Source organism: Eptatretus burgeri, chromosome 3 (genome assembly GCF_056783735.1).
Source record: "Eptatretus burgeri isolate ZD-2024b chromosome 3, Ebu_testis_v1, whole genome shotgun sequence".
Taxonomy (NCBI): domain Eukaryota; kingdom Metazoa; phylum Chordata; class Myxini; order Myxiniformes; family Myxinidae; genus Eptatretus; species Eptatretus burgeri.
The window spans coordinates 132,329,521-132,345,082 of NC_140963.1; the positions used below are offsets into that span (position 1 = coordinate 132,329,521).

Consider the following 15,562-nt stretch of genomic DNA (forward strand, 5'->3'; position numbering starts at 1 on the left):
CGAGCGACTATGTTGCTCCGGTGACTCCCAGCATTCAGTGACAACCAAAACTGGTCTTTTTTCTCCTCTCATCCTCTCCTCACCATTGTTTCTCTTCATTTTACTTCTTCCTTCTCTGCATTCTCTTAAAACCGACTTTCTATATTCTAAATCCTCCCTTGGAACTCACTCTCAATCCTGACTTCATACACTACCTCAAGAAAGTCGACACTCCTTTCAAAATTTTCACCTTTTGTTGCCTTATAGCCTGGAATTAAATTGCATTAAATCAGACTTTTTCCACCTTTATTTAGACACTGTGACCAACAACTTCCAAGTGAAAAACAAATTCTACAAATTTCAGAAAATTAAACAAAAATACAAATGAGAATATCTTGGTTGGATAAGTGTCACCTTGAAAATTGTAGCAATTGTAAATTGGCTCAGGTGTAACTAACCAATCACCTTGAAAATCACACACCAAGTTAATTGACCTCTACCTGTGTTAAATTTTCGTGATTCTGATTATTTCAGAATAAAATCAGCTGTTCCTCAAGGTTTCCTCTGGGTTGTGCATTTCACAGCGAAGACTCAACAATGAGCACCAAGGAGCTTTCAAAAGACCAATGACGGGAATCCATCCAATAGATGGATAAAGTTATGGAAAGTCGATCATGGGATGGATCTGAAAATATTTCAAAGACCTTAAATATCGCTTGCAGCACAGTCAAGACAGTCATTAAGAAGTGGAAGGTGTATGGTACCATCAAGACCCTGCCTCGATCAGGCCGTCCCTCCAAACTGGATGACCACGCAAGGAGAAGACTGATCAGCGAGGCCGCCAAGAGGCCAATGGCAACTTTGAAAGAAGTACAGGCCTTTTTGGCAATGACTGGTCACTGTGTGCATGTGACAACAATATCCCATGCACTCTACAAGTCTGGCCTGTACGGCAGGGTGGCAAGAAGGAAGCCATTACTCCAAAAATCTCACTTTGAGTCCTGGTTGTGGGATGCAAAAAACCACTTTGGAGATTCTGAAGCAATGTGGCAAAAAGTTTTTGTTGTCTGACAAAACCAAGATGGAACTTTTTGATCTCAATGCAAAATGTTACATTTTGTGCAAACCCAACACAACACATCACCTAAAGAACACCATACCTACTAGGGTGCTTCATAATAGGGGGTTAAAAATAAAAGTATGAATATTCATGCTCCCTGGGTGTGCCTTTTGTTCCATTTGACAGTAGAAACATACACACCAAATATGAAACAGATTGGAGGATGTTTAGGGGTTCCTCAAGTTGGCACAATATTGTTGAAATTTGCCAAACTGTAACTGACAACTTGCCGTCGAATATGCACAACGCAGTACACTTCACAATTAATATGGTTGTTTGATATTTTCAAAAACCACAGCAGTCATATAGGATGAAAGAATAGTTTTTCCAAGGAGACCAAGATGAGCTTTTTGACATTGCAGTGCAAAATGCCCTCTCCATAGTGGACATAATTGTGCCAACTTGAGGAACCCCTAAATATCATGGAATTTTGTTCATTTTTGTCCTATAAGTTCTTATGGGGTATTGGAACAAAGGCAAAATCAGGGAGCAGCAAAAATCAAACTTTCATTTTTTTGGAACACCCTAATACCTACTATGAAGCATGGTGGTGGCAGCATCATGTTATGGGGATTGTTCTCATCAGCAGGGACTGGGGCACTTGTCAGGATAAAAGGGAAAATTGATGGAGCAAAATACAGAAAAATCCGAGAGGAAAACCTGCTGCCCTCTCTTCAAGAAAGCTGAAATTGGGATGGAAGGTCACCTTTCAGCATGACAATGACCTGAAACGCACAGCTAAAGCTACACTGGAGTAGCGAAAGAACAAAAATATAAATGTCCTTGAATAGCCTGGTCAGAGCCTTGACCAAAATCCAATCGAAAGTCTTGGCATGACTTGAAGATTGCTGTCCATCAACGCTGTCCATGTGGACCTCAGCTGATTACCAGACAGCTACAAAGTCTCGCCCTGCCAAGGCGGAGAGGACGGAACTTAGAATCGAGGTACAAGTGTAAATGAAGCAACATTGAGTTGTTTCTGTTGCATTTGTACACCACTCGGAGCCCCCATTGCTTCCCATGCACTTAACAATATAGATCAAGATGCTTTATGCAGAAGACAGACATCAAATCTCAAAAAGACATCCTAGACCTTGAGCTTACACAGAAGGGGGGGGGGAGTACAGAATTGTGCATTTTGTTTTGTATTATTATTTTTGTATTCAGTCAAGGCTCTTGAAAGAGCGAAAACACAGAGTTTCAGGACGCAACAGAATAAGGGGAACAGCAGAAAGAGAGGGGGAAACGCCAACAGAATACGGAGCATGGCCGAGGGACAACATAGATGGAGACTGACAAAGGAAGGATGCAGGTAAGAATGGGGGGTAGGGGAAGGTGTAGGGGTGGACAATATGGATACAGGAGCAAACCCTCAAAGGAAAAATTGGAAATTTGGAGAAGTGGGGGGGTTTTAATGGGGGGTGTAAAAGATCATTGTTTTGCATGGAGGATGATCTGATATGGTGATTAACAGCTGTCTTGAAAACCTCGAGAGAAAAATGAGATTGAAAAGAATGTGGACGTTTCTCCACAAAAGGGGGGGGGGAGGGGGAAGAGGATCGAATGAGTGAAGGTAAGCAATGATTCTTGATTTTGGGAGTTTCACCAGAAGGGGGCTGATGGTGGACCATGTGTGCCCATCAGAAACCTGGGGGAGTACAAAGCATGTAAAGAGCAGAGGGTGCAAGACCAGAAAGGAAGTAGAAGAAGACAATGACCACCAACCTGTCTGTGATGGCAAAGTGGTAGGCCCATCAACTCAGCTTCATCGTGGGAAATTCCAATGATCTTGAAGGCCTTGGTTTCCATGCTGTCAAGCGAAGCAAGGATGTGAAGCAGGAGCGCCAGTCAGTCGCTGACTTTATCGGCCAACTTTGAAATGTGGTTTGCCAAAGAAAGATCATGGCTGATGGTGAGGCCCAGGAGTTTGATTGATTGAACTTCCTCGAGAGAATTGTGAAGAAAGTCGATTGGAGGGTTTGCCAGATAGTCCTTTCAGAGAGAGACGGACAATGAGAATGGTCAGCATTGAAAGACATAGCCATGTGGCAGCTGTACATTGAGCAATATGTCGGATTCATCACGAACACTGGTAACCTGAAAGCAAAGCATGTTGTATTTTGTCAATATCATGTCATTTTACTGATATGTGGCTTTTTGCTCCTGTGCAGCCACTTGTCATTAATTCCTGATGAGCAGCGTAATGCGAGTATCAACATTGGACATTGTTGGGCTTCTCTATGCTGAATATCCCATGGCTATTTATGCTGAGATTCGACAACATCAGCAGCGAGACAAAATGATGAGTTGTTCACTTGAGCGCAAATTATTTGATTCCAATGATGTACCTGCAAATTGGTCGATTAATGCGTCTTCCGATGAGGGTCTCTCCACTGCGTGATATTTTGTAATTGCCTGCACAAAGGCAAATGCACCTCTTTGAGAATGCATATTACACATTCTCGTATCATTACCTCAATGGATACTCCCCAGGCTACCAAAGTCAAAATGGGTGGCAGCAACGGCACTTGTTTTAGTGCCAAAGCATCCTGAGTCATCACTTGAGGGAGCAGCTTCAATGATTTGTCATGCATTTGATCAAAAGAGAACATCAGGGAATATATGTGTTCCAGAAGATCTGAAAATGCAGAAGGAAATAAAATTCAGACCGACTGTCGACAAAAATATTGGCACCCTTGCACTTTTTTCAAGTAACTCACAATTTTCTTGAAAAATAAGTTGAAATTGACAAAAGTATTTGGTGTCCATAATTCTGTATTTCACTGTTAATATTACAGAACCTTTGTTTTTGATTCAGAACTTAGTATATCCTTTCAAATCAGAAAATAAAAATAAATAGCATTGAGAAAATTATTGACACCTGAGACTTAATATTTGGTGTTACAGCCTTTAGACAAAATACCGGCAGTCGAGCACTTCATATAGCCATGAATGAGCTTCCCACACCTCTCTACTGGCAGTTTGTCCCACTCTTCTTGTACAAACTGCTCCAGTTCTCCCAGATTTGAAGGGTGCCTTCTCCCAACTGCTGTTTTCAGATCTCCCCACAGGTGTTCAATGGTATTTATATCTGGACTCATTGCTGGCCACTTCAGAACAGGCCAGCGTTTTGTCTTGAACCATTCCTGGGTGCTTTTTGAAGTGTGTTTGGGGTCATCGTCCAGCTGCAAGACCCATGACCTTCGACGGAGACCCAGCTTTCTGACACAGGGTTGAACATTGCACTCCAAAATGCCTTGATAATCTCCTGATTTCATGATGCCATTGCACATATTGAAGATACCCAGTGTCAGAGGCAGCACAGCAACCCCAAAGCATCACTGAACCTCCTCCATGTTGAACTGCAGGGAAGGTGTTCTTTTCTTTGAAGGCTTCATTTTGTTTTCTGTTGACTTGGAGATGATGTGCTTTACCAAAAAGCTCTAATTTGGTCTCATGTCCACAGGACATTCTCCCAGAAGGATTTTGGCTTGTTCCAGTGTGTTTTGGCAAACTCCAGTCGGGCTTTCGTGTGTGTGTGTGCATCCGCCCGTCCGTCCATCCCTCTCGTGGGGTCCTCCTGGATCTCCTACCGTAGAACCACCTTTCATTGAGTTGGTGACGGATGGTGCGAGTTGAAACTGTTGTACCTTGTTTCTGAAGGTCAGCTTGTATCTGTTTGGCAGTTGATCGAGGTGCTTTCTCCACTATTCGAACAATCCTTCACTGCAATCTTCGACCAAGTTTTCTCTTGTAGCCATGTCCAGGGAGGTTGACTACTGTGCCATGGGCCTTAAACTTCCTGATAACTTTGCGTGTGATGGACACAGGAACATCACAGTCTCTGTTGATGGAGTTGTAACCTTGAGATTGTCCATGCTTGGCTACAATCTTGTGTCTGACCTCCTCAGACAATTATCTGGTTTTCTTTCTTTTCTCCATGCTCATTGCAGTGCACACAGTGACACAAAACAGCAGAATGACTCCTTTTCTCTTTTCAAACTAGTTGAACGATTGATTTTTCGACTGCAAGCACCTGTAACTCACCACAGGTGAGTTCAATTCCAAAGCAAAGGAGAATCTCCTGCTTGAAATCTAATTATTTCTCACAACTTCTGAAACGTGCCAATAATATTGTCCGTGCCATTTTAGGATTTCAGTGTTGAATAAGCAAAGATTTAGTAATTGTTTCAGCTTTTTTTTTGTTTCACTGCAAACCAAACAAATACATATGTGGATACCAAAAGATTTTTTTAATTTCAACAATTTTCTGGAAGAAATGGTGCATGATTTGAAAAAAGTGGAAAGGTGCCAATATGTTTGGCCACAGCAGTATAAAAGTATACAAAGTGACTGATGTGTATATGCAAGACGTGTTTCTCCTCAAATCTAAAAACACAAAAAGCAAGAGTTGCAAGCTCTCTGCTGGGGAGATTCCTGATTGACATTTCAACAAATGACAATTCAATGGCCTTCACCAAGATTTAATGTTGTTTGAATATTGTATGGAGACCATGAACCTTAAACAAAAAGTCAGGGACTGTCTCTGGACATATCACAGGCATTTGGCACTGTCTGGTCTCCCTCTGCTCGGCAAGCTTTCTCTTTGTAGCATCTGAGGCAGTCTTCATTCTTGACTTCCCTCCTCCTTCCATGCAGACAGTCAGCACATGGCTCTCAATGGTATCCTTTCATATCCTCAGGAGGCTGGAGTGCCCCAAAGCAGCATTTTGGGCCCAGTTTTGTTCCTCATCTGAATGAATAGCCTCTCTGATGCTCGAGAAAACCCTTTTATCTAGTTTGTAGATGGATGTATCCGGTCCCAGATGAGCCGGAAGAAGCACGAGGGGATCGGGTGGTAGCGATTTGAATTACAAGAATTGACTCAGAATCCGAACGTCTCGGATGTCTTTGTTTTCTTCCACGCTAAAAAACCTACCTGCACGTAGGGTGGCCTGAAAATTGATTTACCCATCCCCAGTAAAGCATTCGTTCTTAAACTTTTAATTTTCAGATTTTATTGTGCAGTACGGTCCTTAAAATAATTAGTCATTGTATCTGTATGCGCTCCATCATTCTCCTGAGTCAGTATTGCTGCATACCATGGAGGGGGGAGGGAGGTGCAGTGGTAGAGCGATTTTTCAGCCCACCCTGTATGGTAGTCACTGGAATTTCTCAGCCACTGGAACTTCAGTCTCGTGAACTTCTGGGTCTCGTCACCAGCCACAATTGCAATTGGGGCAGATCAATATGAAAACTTTTTTTAATGCCAGTTTTATGACTCATTAAATGCCTCATTGGTCATCCTTCATCCAAAATCCTTCTTTGATAAACCTGAACTTTTCATGGCCAACAACCAATAGGTTACTGTTGTGCTGGTTGTTTTTGAAGTCTTGTCCTTACCTTTGGATACTGCTCTCTCCTCTGCTCTGTGCCCATACTTAAATCTACCTCTCTGGGATGCAGTGGAATCTAAAGTTCTCAACATCATTGGTATATTTCACAAAAGAACAGGAACTGTTGCACTCTTCAGGCAGAAGTGTTTATGGCCTCTTTTGTACTGCCTCGCTTCTGGTCTTGGCGTCGATGCTTTTTCAGCCCTCTGCCCCTTCAAAAAGCATACCTCCTTCAAGTAAACCCCTTCCACCCCTCCTCATTAATCTTCTAAACTTAAGGCTTGATCCTCACCTCCAATGCTCTTGTTCCTCCTTCCCCATCCCCACCCCCTCACCCCTTCCTGCTTGCCAAAGCATCTCCTTAAGTCCAAACAATCACCTTCTTTTCTCCAAGGCTTTTTCATGCAGCAGTGTATACTGCCATCTCATGTTATCTTCCATTCTTACCCATACTCGTGTAAACCTTCCTCAAAGCCAGCCTTGTTACCCACATCTTTCTTAGCTGACCTCACCTCACCTCATCAGTGCCATCATCGTCACAAAGCCACACAAAAGATATGTTGACTTTTGATATGATTCAGGATTCATGTCAAACTTGTGTCGCGCATACTTTGGCAAGCTTGAATGATGAGATGCCGATGTCACCTTGCACGCACAGTGTGAACTTGCTGGTGGTCACCGAGCCTTGCTGCCTCTCTCCCGGCGGCTCACAGATATACCAGTATTGGCTTGAGTTGAGAGTGAAGGAAAATTCTGCGAGTGAAAAACTTTTTAATATTTTTTGCAATGCTACTTTTCAGTCCAATTTATTGTTGTACCTGTGAAAAAAATAATTCCTATCTTACGATCCTTGTAGCCCGTTTCCTTTTATTATTATTTTTTCCAGCTCATTTATTTTACCATCTGGTGTTTGTCTTTACTGAAAACGTGTTTATTTCCTCTAATTCCTTCCTTTTAGAAAGGCAACGATCACATCCTTCATATTTCCCAGCAGAAGTTCTCTTCGGGTGCACTTTTTAGCGGTAAGTCGTCACTACTGCGTCATAAGGTGACTTACCCTGGCAATTGAGTTTGCACGTGCACAAAGCAGGCTTGAGATAAAATGAATGATAAAATGATAAAATAAAATGGTTTGAACGTTATCCCAACGGTAATTTTGACCTGTTGTGCCGATGATAGATCTCTGCGTGCACTGTATTTATTTATTTTTAACGGAAAGCAAAACTTATCGTGGAGATAGGCAACAGATGATGTGAAAATGGTGGCTTTTTCTTTTGCCTTCATGCTTTTCCGCAGTCGAGTACAATTTGTGTAATCTCTCGAAGCTCATCGTTTCTTATCACGTCTTTGAAATCATCAGCCCATGTTAAATATCCTGCAGACCAGATCTAATAAAACTGTAATAATCATGTAATCGGACTTTAGAATTGTACAACAAACACCAACATGGATTTTGACCCTTGATCCAGTTGTTATATTTTATTTTTATATGGAAAGCATTTTATGAAGCTTATCTACCGGAAAGGAGATTCCACCCAGGTGTTTGTCGAAAGCGTGCTCCAACAAGGGAAGGTGGTAGGATGTTGAAGATGGAGGGTCCGGGGGGGGGCAGGGATAGGTGTAAAACTATCATTTTGCAAAGTATTTTGCCCTGAGGAGAGATTACGAAGAATTAAACATTTTGGAATTCTTCGTTAAGATGTTTATTTTTTTTTTATAAATGTGGATCAATTTTATCAATGACAAACAAAACCAAGTACCTTCTGTATTGGAAAGTACTTATGATTATGATTATTATTATTGTTATTATTAATGTTACTTATCATCATTGTCATTCTTGATTATACAAGTAATAAAAAAACCTTTTTTTGTAGGAGTTAGGGATGGAATACTAAAAAGTATGTAAACAAGTTAGGGGTGGAATCCTTTCAAGTTGTGAAAAATGTGAGTAATCATGGACCTTCCCACTATAAAATTCAGTGGATTAGTGTTAAACCAAGTTCATAACTTAAACCAATTTTGAGTTATGCTGTCTGAAAAAAAAGAAGAAGAATTACAATTGGGCTATTTTGAGTCGGTCATTTTTGTAGCTCAGCGATGCTGTCCAAAAGTTTATTGAGTAATTGGATGTGAAATCGTCCACAGATGACTGGTAGATACTTTATAGGTTTATAAATTTGTATGTTGGTAGATTTAGTTTTTTTTTTTGTTTTGAAGATTTGTGTTGTGTTAAACCGATAGAGTGTCCATCCATGCCATCCGTACACAGGTGGTCTGGCGATGTCCTTGTGTGTTTGTTTGAAATGGTTAAAAAAAAAACTCCAAAAAAACAAACGAATGTCCAAATCAGACTCATCCAATAAATATCAGCATTTTGTGTTACTTTGTCGTTTTTGTGCACATTACTTTGTAACTTTATTACTTTGTAACTCAAATTGGCGCTTCTGATGCCACTCCTAGTTTCCCTTCATATTCCTGTGTTCAAGCCCCCGCCGTTTACTGGGTGAACAATTGTTCTCGCACACCGTATCTCCAATAAAATGAAAGAATGCTGCATTGTCTAGTGTTTGTAAGAGAAATGCTTTAATTTCTTTAACACCGAAAACATGTTTTTATTTTCTTTTATGTTGTTTTTATCCCTTTGTTCGACAATCCTGATCTTGATTTCAAGGTTAGCAGCTCTCATCCAAGATATTTTAATCTGAGCTCATGTTTGGGATGTGTTGAAATTTATTTGAAAATATAAAATCCCCAAAGCTGTCCTGTTATTGATGGAATCATTTTAACACCTCTCTTGGAGTATAAACTGCACGCTCCTTTGCAATGCTGCCTAACCATAATGATGTCATGCTCACCCGTACCATGTTTTGTTTGTTTTAGGTGAAGATGGACCTATGTGGATGGTTCCTGTAAATGTCAGTAGCAGCGAGGACTCCAACTCTGTCAAGGCCAGTGTGCTACTGGACACACGAAAAGTACACATTAACATTGGCTCTATATCCAATGGGCACTGGGTGAAGGTGAGATTTGGTGGTGCACCAGCCATTAACTATAACTGTGCCTGACCTTGACTTACTGCCTCCATTCTTTCTTTTTTTTCCTTTTTTTTTCTTCCAATTATTTTGGAAACTTTTATATTTGTTTTATTTTCCCACTTAACATATGGTTTGGGTGGTCTTTTGCCTCTGGTGGTAAGATGGACTTGGATTTTTCTCAAGTTTCACTTCTTGATGAACTCCCACAATCTGGGCTCCCTGCTCTCCTCTCCTCGACTCATTCGTTGCTCTTTTCTCTCCTGTGGAACCAACTTCCTCAGTCTGTTCAATGTCATTCTTCCCTCCAGGACTTGAAGACAACGGTTCACCACCTTCTCACATCATCCTCCATCCACGATCATGATCTTTTCTGCCCCCATTAACCCTCCCCAAACTTACCTATTTTCTGTGTTTCCAAGTTATCAGGTTTACCCTGCTCATTCCACCCTCTTCGGTTTGCTTTTAATTAGGGTACCCTGTAAGTACAGGGTACCCTATTGTTTTTCTTCTGTTTATTTATTATTATTATTTTTCCGCCGGCATTTTGCGGCCTGTTTTCACTTTAAAAATCATTTTCTCAGGAACGCAAAGTCCGATCGACACGAAATTTTCACCGTAGTATGTATCTTTTTTGATAGCACAATCACGTTATAATTATGACGTCATTGGTCACGTGGTGCGGGCGCCATCTTGAAAAAAACGATAAACTTTGGACCTCTGTATCTCTGAAATCTTCCAGGGTAAAAATTTTTTCGCTTCATACATTTTATGAAGCTCCCTCTCGGGAATACGTGTGATTTTTCGTGACGTCATCGGTGAAGAGGTATCCCGGTGAAAATTCGTCAAGTAGAACGCCACATGGGAAAAATTTGAAATTTCTTGAGCGTCATCTACACCTAAATTCATCGTAGAAAAAAAATTTTTTGACGTCATCGGTGACGTAATTCGGCCGCCATCTTGTTTTGAAAATTTTTTTTTAAAAAATCTTCTTCTCCAGAACGGCTGTGCAGATTGAGGCGAAACTTTACAGGCACATTCCCCCTGAGGCCCTCTTTCAAGTTTGTTAATTTGTTGTTGATACGTCACATGGTTTGGCGGCCATCTTGAAAAAACCCTAAAACCTTCAAACATCTTCTCCAGAAGCGCTGGTCCAATGAAGGCGAGATTTCAGAATTATATTTGTGAGATGGATGCGATGCAAGTTTGTTAATTTCGAAGTGATAGGTCATATGGTTTGGCCGCCATGTTGGATTTAAGAAAAATATTAAATAATGTTTTCTCTGGTATTTCATAAGCCATCGAAGCGAAAATTTGCAAGTGCCTTCCTCGCTCAAGTCTGCATACATGGTAAAACATTTTTACCTCAGAAGTCACATGGTTTGGCGGCCATCTTGGATAGAAAAATAGACTTTATCCGATTTACACGAAAATCGACAGACTTGTTCGGGTCGACGATGGAAAGCAGAATTTAAATTTATGATATCATAGGTCACAAGGTTCGGCAGCCATCTTGGATTGAAAATGAATAAATTTTAAAAATCTTCTTCTCCAGAAGGGCAAGACAGATGAAGACGAAACTTCACACATATATTCCCCATGAGGTCCTTTCTCAAGTTTGTTAATTTCTTCTTGATCGGTCACATGGTTTGGCGGCCATCTTGAAAAAACCCGAAAACCTTCAAACATCTTCTCCAGAAGCGCTGGTCGGATGAAGGCCAGATTTCAGAAGTATATTCGGGACACGTAGGCGATATAAGTTTGTTAATTTCGAATTGATAAGTCACATGGTTTGGCCGCCATGTTGGATTTAAGAAAAATATTAAATAATGTTTTCTCTGGAACCGCTTAACCTAACGAATCAAAAGTTTGCAATTATCATCTACCATCGTGTGTGCACGCGTGGTAAAAACTATGATGTCACACGTCACATGGTTTGGCGGCCATCTTGGATAGAAAAACGCACCTTTACCGATTAACACTAAACTTCACAAACGTGTTCCAATACCCAGTTGGAAGCAGAATCTAAATTTGTGATGTCATAGGTCACAAGGTTCGGCAGCCATCTTGGATTGAAAATGAATAAATTTTAAAAATCTTCTTCTCCAGAAGGGCAAGACAGATTAAGCCGAAACTTCACACATATATTCCCCATGAGGTCCTTTCTCAAGTTTGTTAATTTCTTCTTGATCGGTCACATGGTTTGGCGGCCATCTTGAAAAAACCCGAAAACCTTCAAAGATCTTCTTCTCCAGAAGCGTTGGTCCGAGGAAGGGGAGATTTCAGAACTATATTCGGGACAGGAAGGCGATATAAGTTTGTTAATTTCGAATTGATAAGTCACATGGTTTGGCCGCCATCTTGGATTTAAGAAAAATATTGAATAATGTTTTCTCTTGAACCGTTTAACCAAACGAATCGAAAATTTGTAATTATCATCTCGCAGGCAGTATGCACGCTTGGTAAAAATTATGATGTCACACGTCACATGGTTTGGCGGCCATCTTGGATTGAAAAACGCACCTTTACCGATTAACACGAAACTTCACGTACGTGTTCCGATACACAGTTGGAAGCAGAATATAAATTTCTGATGTCATAGGTCACATGGTTCGTCAGCCATCTTGGATTGAAAAACAATATCTTCAAACATCTTTTTCTCTGAAACGGCTGAACAGATCCATGCGAAACTCCACCACTATGACCGCCTCTCCATGACGAATAAAAAGTTCTCACCCCCTTTTGAGGTACGACGCAACGTTTGGCAGCCATAGTGGATTGAAGGAAAAATATTAATTAATGTTTACTCTGGAACTACTGCATCAATAAATGTGAAACATCACCTTTATGGTGCAACATTCATGCGGAATGAGGGTTTGAAATTTCAACGGGATCGGGCCCAGGGTTTGGCAGCCATTTGGTTTTAAGAAAAATATTAAATAATGTTTTCTCTGGAACTGCTTAACCTGGAGAAGCGAAAATTTCCAGTTATCATCCACCATCGGGTTTGCACATGTGGTGCAAATTATGACATCACAAGTCACATGGTTTGGCCGCCATCTTGAATTGAAGGATAAATATTAATTAATGTTTACTCTGGAACCGCTGCTTCTATATATACGAAACTTCACATTTGTAAGTTAGCCGACATGCGAAACAAAGGTTTAAAATTTCAACCTGATCGGTCACACGGTTTGGCAGCCAGAATTATTTAATTATTTGAATCTGTTCGCCAGTAATAAGGAAATTGAACGCTTTTTGCGGCCCGGTTCGTAACTCGTCTTCCGCACCGTCTCGAAGCAGGCCTGTGTTTGTATCACCATTAAATAATGTTTTCTCTGGCACCGCTTATCCGATAAATGCGAAACTTTGCGACTATGATTTAAGTCTCACGTTGTATCAGTTGTGTCAAAGGCGGATGGACTGGGTACCCGGTCATCACTGCCAGCAGTTATAAAGTGGCAGTTCTAGTATTATTTTTATTTTTCTGTTCTATTTCTGCTTCTTCCGCAGCTTTCCTTTCCACTTCTGTGATTGAGAGTTTGTACCTGTAAATAGTTTGTTCATCCCCTGTGTCCTCCTCCTCCCTCTCCTTGCTCTCATTCTTCCATGTATCCTTTCTTCTTCCAAGTATCCTTATATTTCATCCCTCTACCCTGCTATCAGTGTGTCCTCCCACTTCTACTGTTCTTTTCATTCTGCTATATCCTGCTCTGTTGTGTGTTATACCTTACATGAGCTTCGACTCTGTATAGAAAATAAATAAATTAAAAGTTGGATATAAAATGTGTTAAATTGAATTACCCCGCTTTTCTGTTCACCCTTTTTCTACCAAATATATATGTGACAATACCTGCCAGGTTGCCATATAATGGAGATGACAATTGTCAGAGACATGTGTGGGATGTTTCAGCAATGTGAGCAGGTAACTGGTTTGTCATCAAGTGCAAGCCATTCTTGTGCGGTTGGATGGTCTTCCTCGTGCCGATAGATGCATTGGGCTGCCGAGGTAGTTTCATTGGCTCGGGGACACAATCCTGGATGAGTCGTCACTCCAACGCAGGATACTCGAATGGCTCACTTTTTTTTTCCAGAGCTGGTACTCTTTTTACTTACCTTGGAAGGATGGCAAGCTGTGTCGACCCGTCTGGTGTTATGTTGGCATGGCGGGGGCTTGAACTCCGACCTTATGATCTCAAGCCAACCACCATAACCGTTATCCCACTACCCGGGCCATTCTTTTATAATGGTGGCATGTTTCTTCTCACATTATGCATTGCACTGGCTAAAAAAAATGAGCTGTTTTATGATTGCATCCCAGTATCACAGGTTATTGTTGTTTGTCGTTGATTGAAGGTGAATCCAGGGACTTTGGGATTTTACCGAACTGCCTACAGCCCCGAAATGCTGCAGAGGTTGCTTCAAGGAGTTCGAAACCTCTCACTTCCTCCACGAGACAGACTTGGAATCCAGAACGACCTGTTTGCTTTGGTGCGTAACATTAAATATTGCAAGTGTAACATTAATTTGGTTTATTTTGTACATTTTTCATGTTGTACTTGAAATGAGGACGAGAGAAGAACCTTCAGAGTATAGGCTTTATTCCATTTGATTGAAGCCGCTTCTACAGGCACACCAGGAAATACAGACGCAGCATGGAGTACATAAGCAGTAAGGTACACACGCGCAACTAATCACCGCAAAATAAATCAGTATTATATATCAATCAGTATTCTCACCATTCAATGAGCACCAAGTGAGCTGCCGACATAAACGACAATGCCCCAGGGACAAACCCCGCGGTCGAGCCGAACCTCAGCTTTATCTCTTCTGTGCTCGAGCCGAGCAACATGTGATCACATGTCACGACCTTCAATTCACCACATTCTCCCCGTCTTTAAAATGTAACTAGAGGCCCAGCTAACGCACCATGATTACTTCAGCGCTACAGGAGTATACATTTCAAGCAATGTGAACTATCTAAACTACAGAAGCATACATGCCAAGCAGTGAGGATTATTTTGAGTTGTAGGAGCATGATAATGAGCATCGATATATTATGTAACGAGCATATAGGAGCATGAGCATCGAGGATGCCGATAATCTCCTTTACAGATTGAGTCGGCGAGGGGGTATTATTCGTCGGCCTCTCCGGGAGTAGATGGCGGTTTCACTTGAGGGAGGCTTCCGATCCTCTTGGTGAGCCTCGACTCGTGCCGGAGATGACTCCCCGATCGCTCCCGGGCGGAACGCGGTAGCCCCGTCGTCACCCTTCTCGGGTGGAGTCCCTGGGGGGGGAACACCTGGGGAGGGGATGTCAGAGGGAGGTGTGCCAGATGGTGGTGTCCCTGCGGGAGGAGTGCCTGAGGGAGCCAAATGACGAACCGACACAGTGGTCTCCCTGCCATCCGGGAGCCTGACATGAGCGTATTCTGGATTAGTATCGATGAGTTCGACCTCTTCCACCATGGGTTCATACTTGCTTTGTCGTACCGGGCGTTTCATGAACACTGTTCCGGGATGGGTCAGCCAGTTGGGCACCGATTGGCCATCAACATAACGTCGTTGGTGAGTAAACATTCGTTCGTGAGGAGTTTCATTGGTGGACGTGCAGAGCAAAGAGCGTATGGAATTCAGAGCGTCGAGAAGGGTAACCTCCCACCGCTCGGGGCCCAGTCCTCTCGATTTCAACGCCAGAGTTACGGCTTTCCAAATAACCCCGTTATACCATTCCACCTGACCATTACCCCATGGGTTGTAACCCGTCGTTCGACTAGTTGCGATGCCGTGCTCTAATAGGAATTGTTTTAGCCCGGCCGACATGAAACACGGCCCTCTGTCTGAATGTATGTACGAAGGTTTCCCAAACATAGCGAAGAGGTCAGACAGACATTTCACGACAGTGCCCGAGGTCATATCCGAGCACGGAAACGCGAAAGGGAACCTTGAATACTCATCAACAACAGTGAATATGTATCTGTTGTCTGTCTCGGTCGGCAGGGGCCCTTTGAAGTCAATGTTTAGTCTCTCGAAGG

General features: G+C 42.0%; 1 protein-coding gene across 3 annotated transcripts in view; it reads left to right on the plus strand.

Moving 5' to 3' along the window:
- The window catches only part of NPEPPS (aminopeptidase puromycin sensitive), a 178,791-nt gene that overhangs the window by 119,545 nt on the left and 43,684 nt on the right, over positions 1-15,562 (plus strand). For all 3 annotated transcript variants that reach the window (XM_085875639.1, XM_085875640.1, XM_085875641.1), the window contains exons 16-18: positions 7,454-7,517; positions 9,376-9,515; positions 13,884-14,018. In XM_085875639.1, coding sequence (XP_085731765.1) covers positions 7,454-7,517; positions 9,376-9,515; positions 13,884-14,018 — 339 coding nt within the window. The remainder of the gene's footprint in view (positions 1-7,453; positions 7,518-9,375; positions 9,516-13,883; positions 14,019-15,562) is intronic.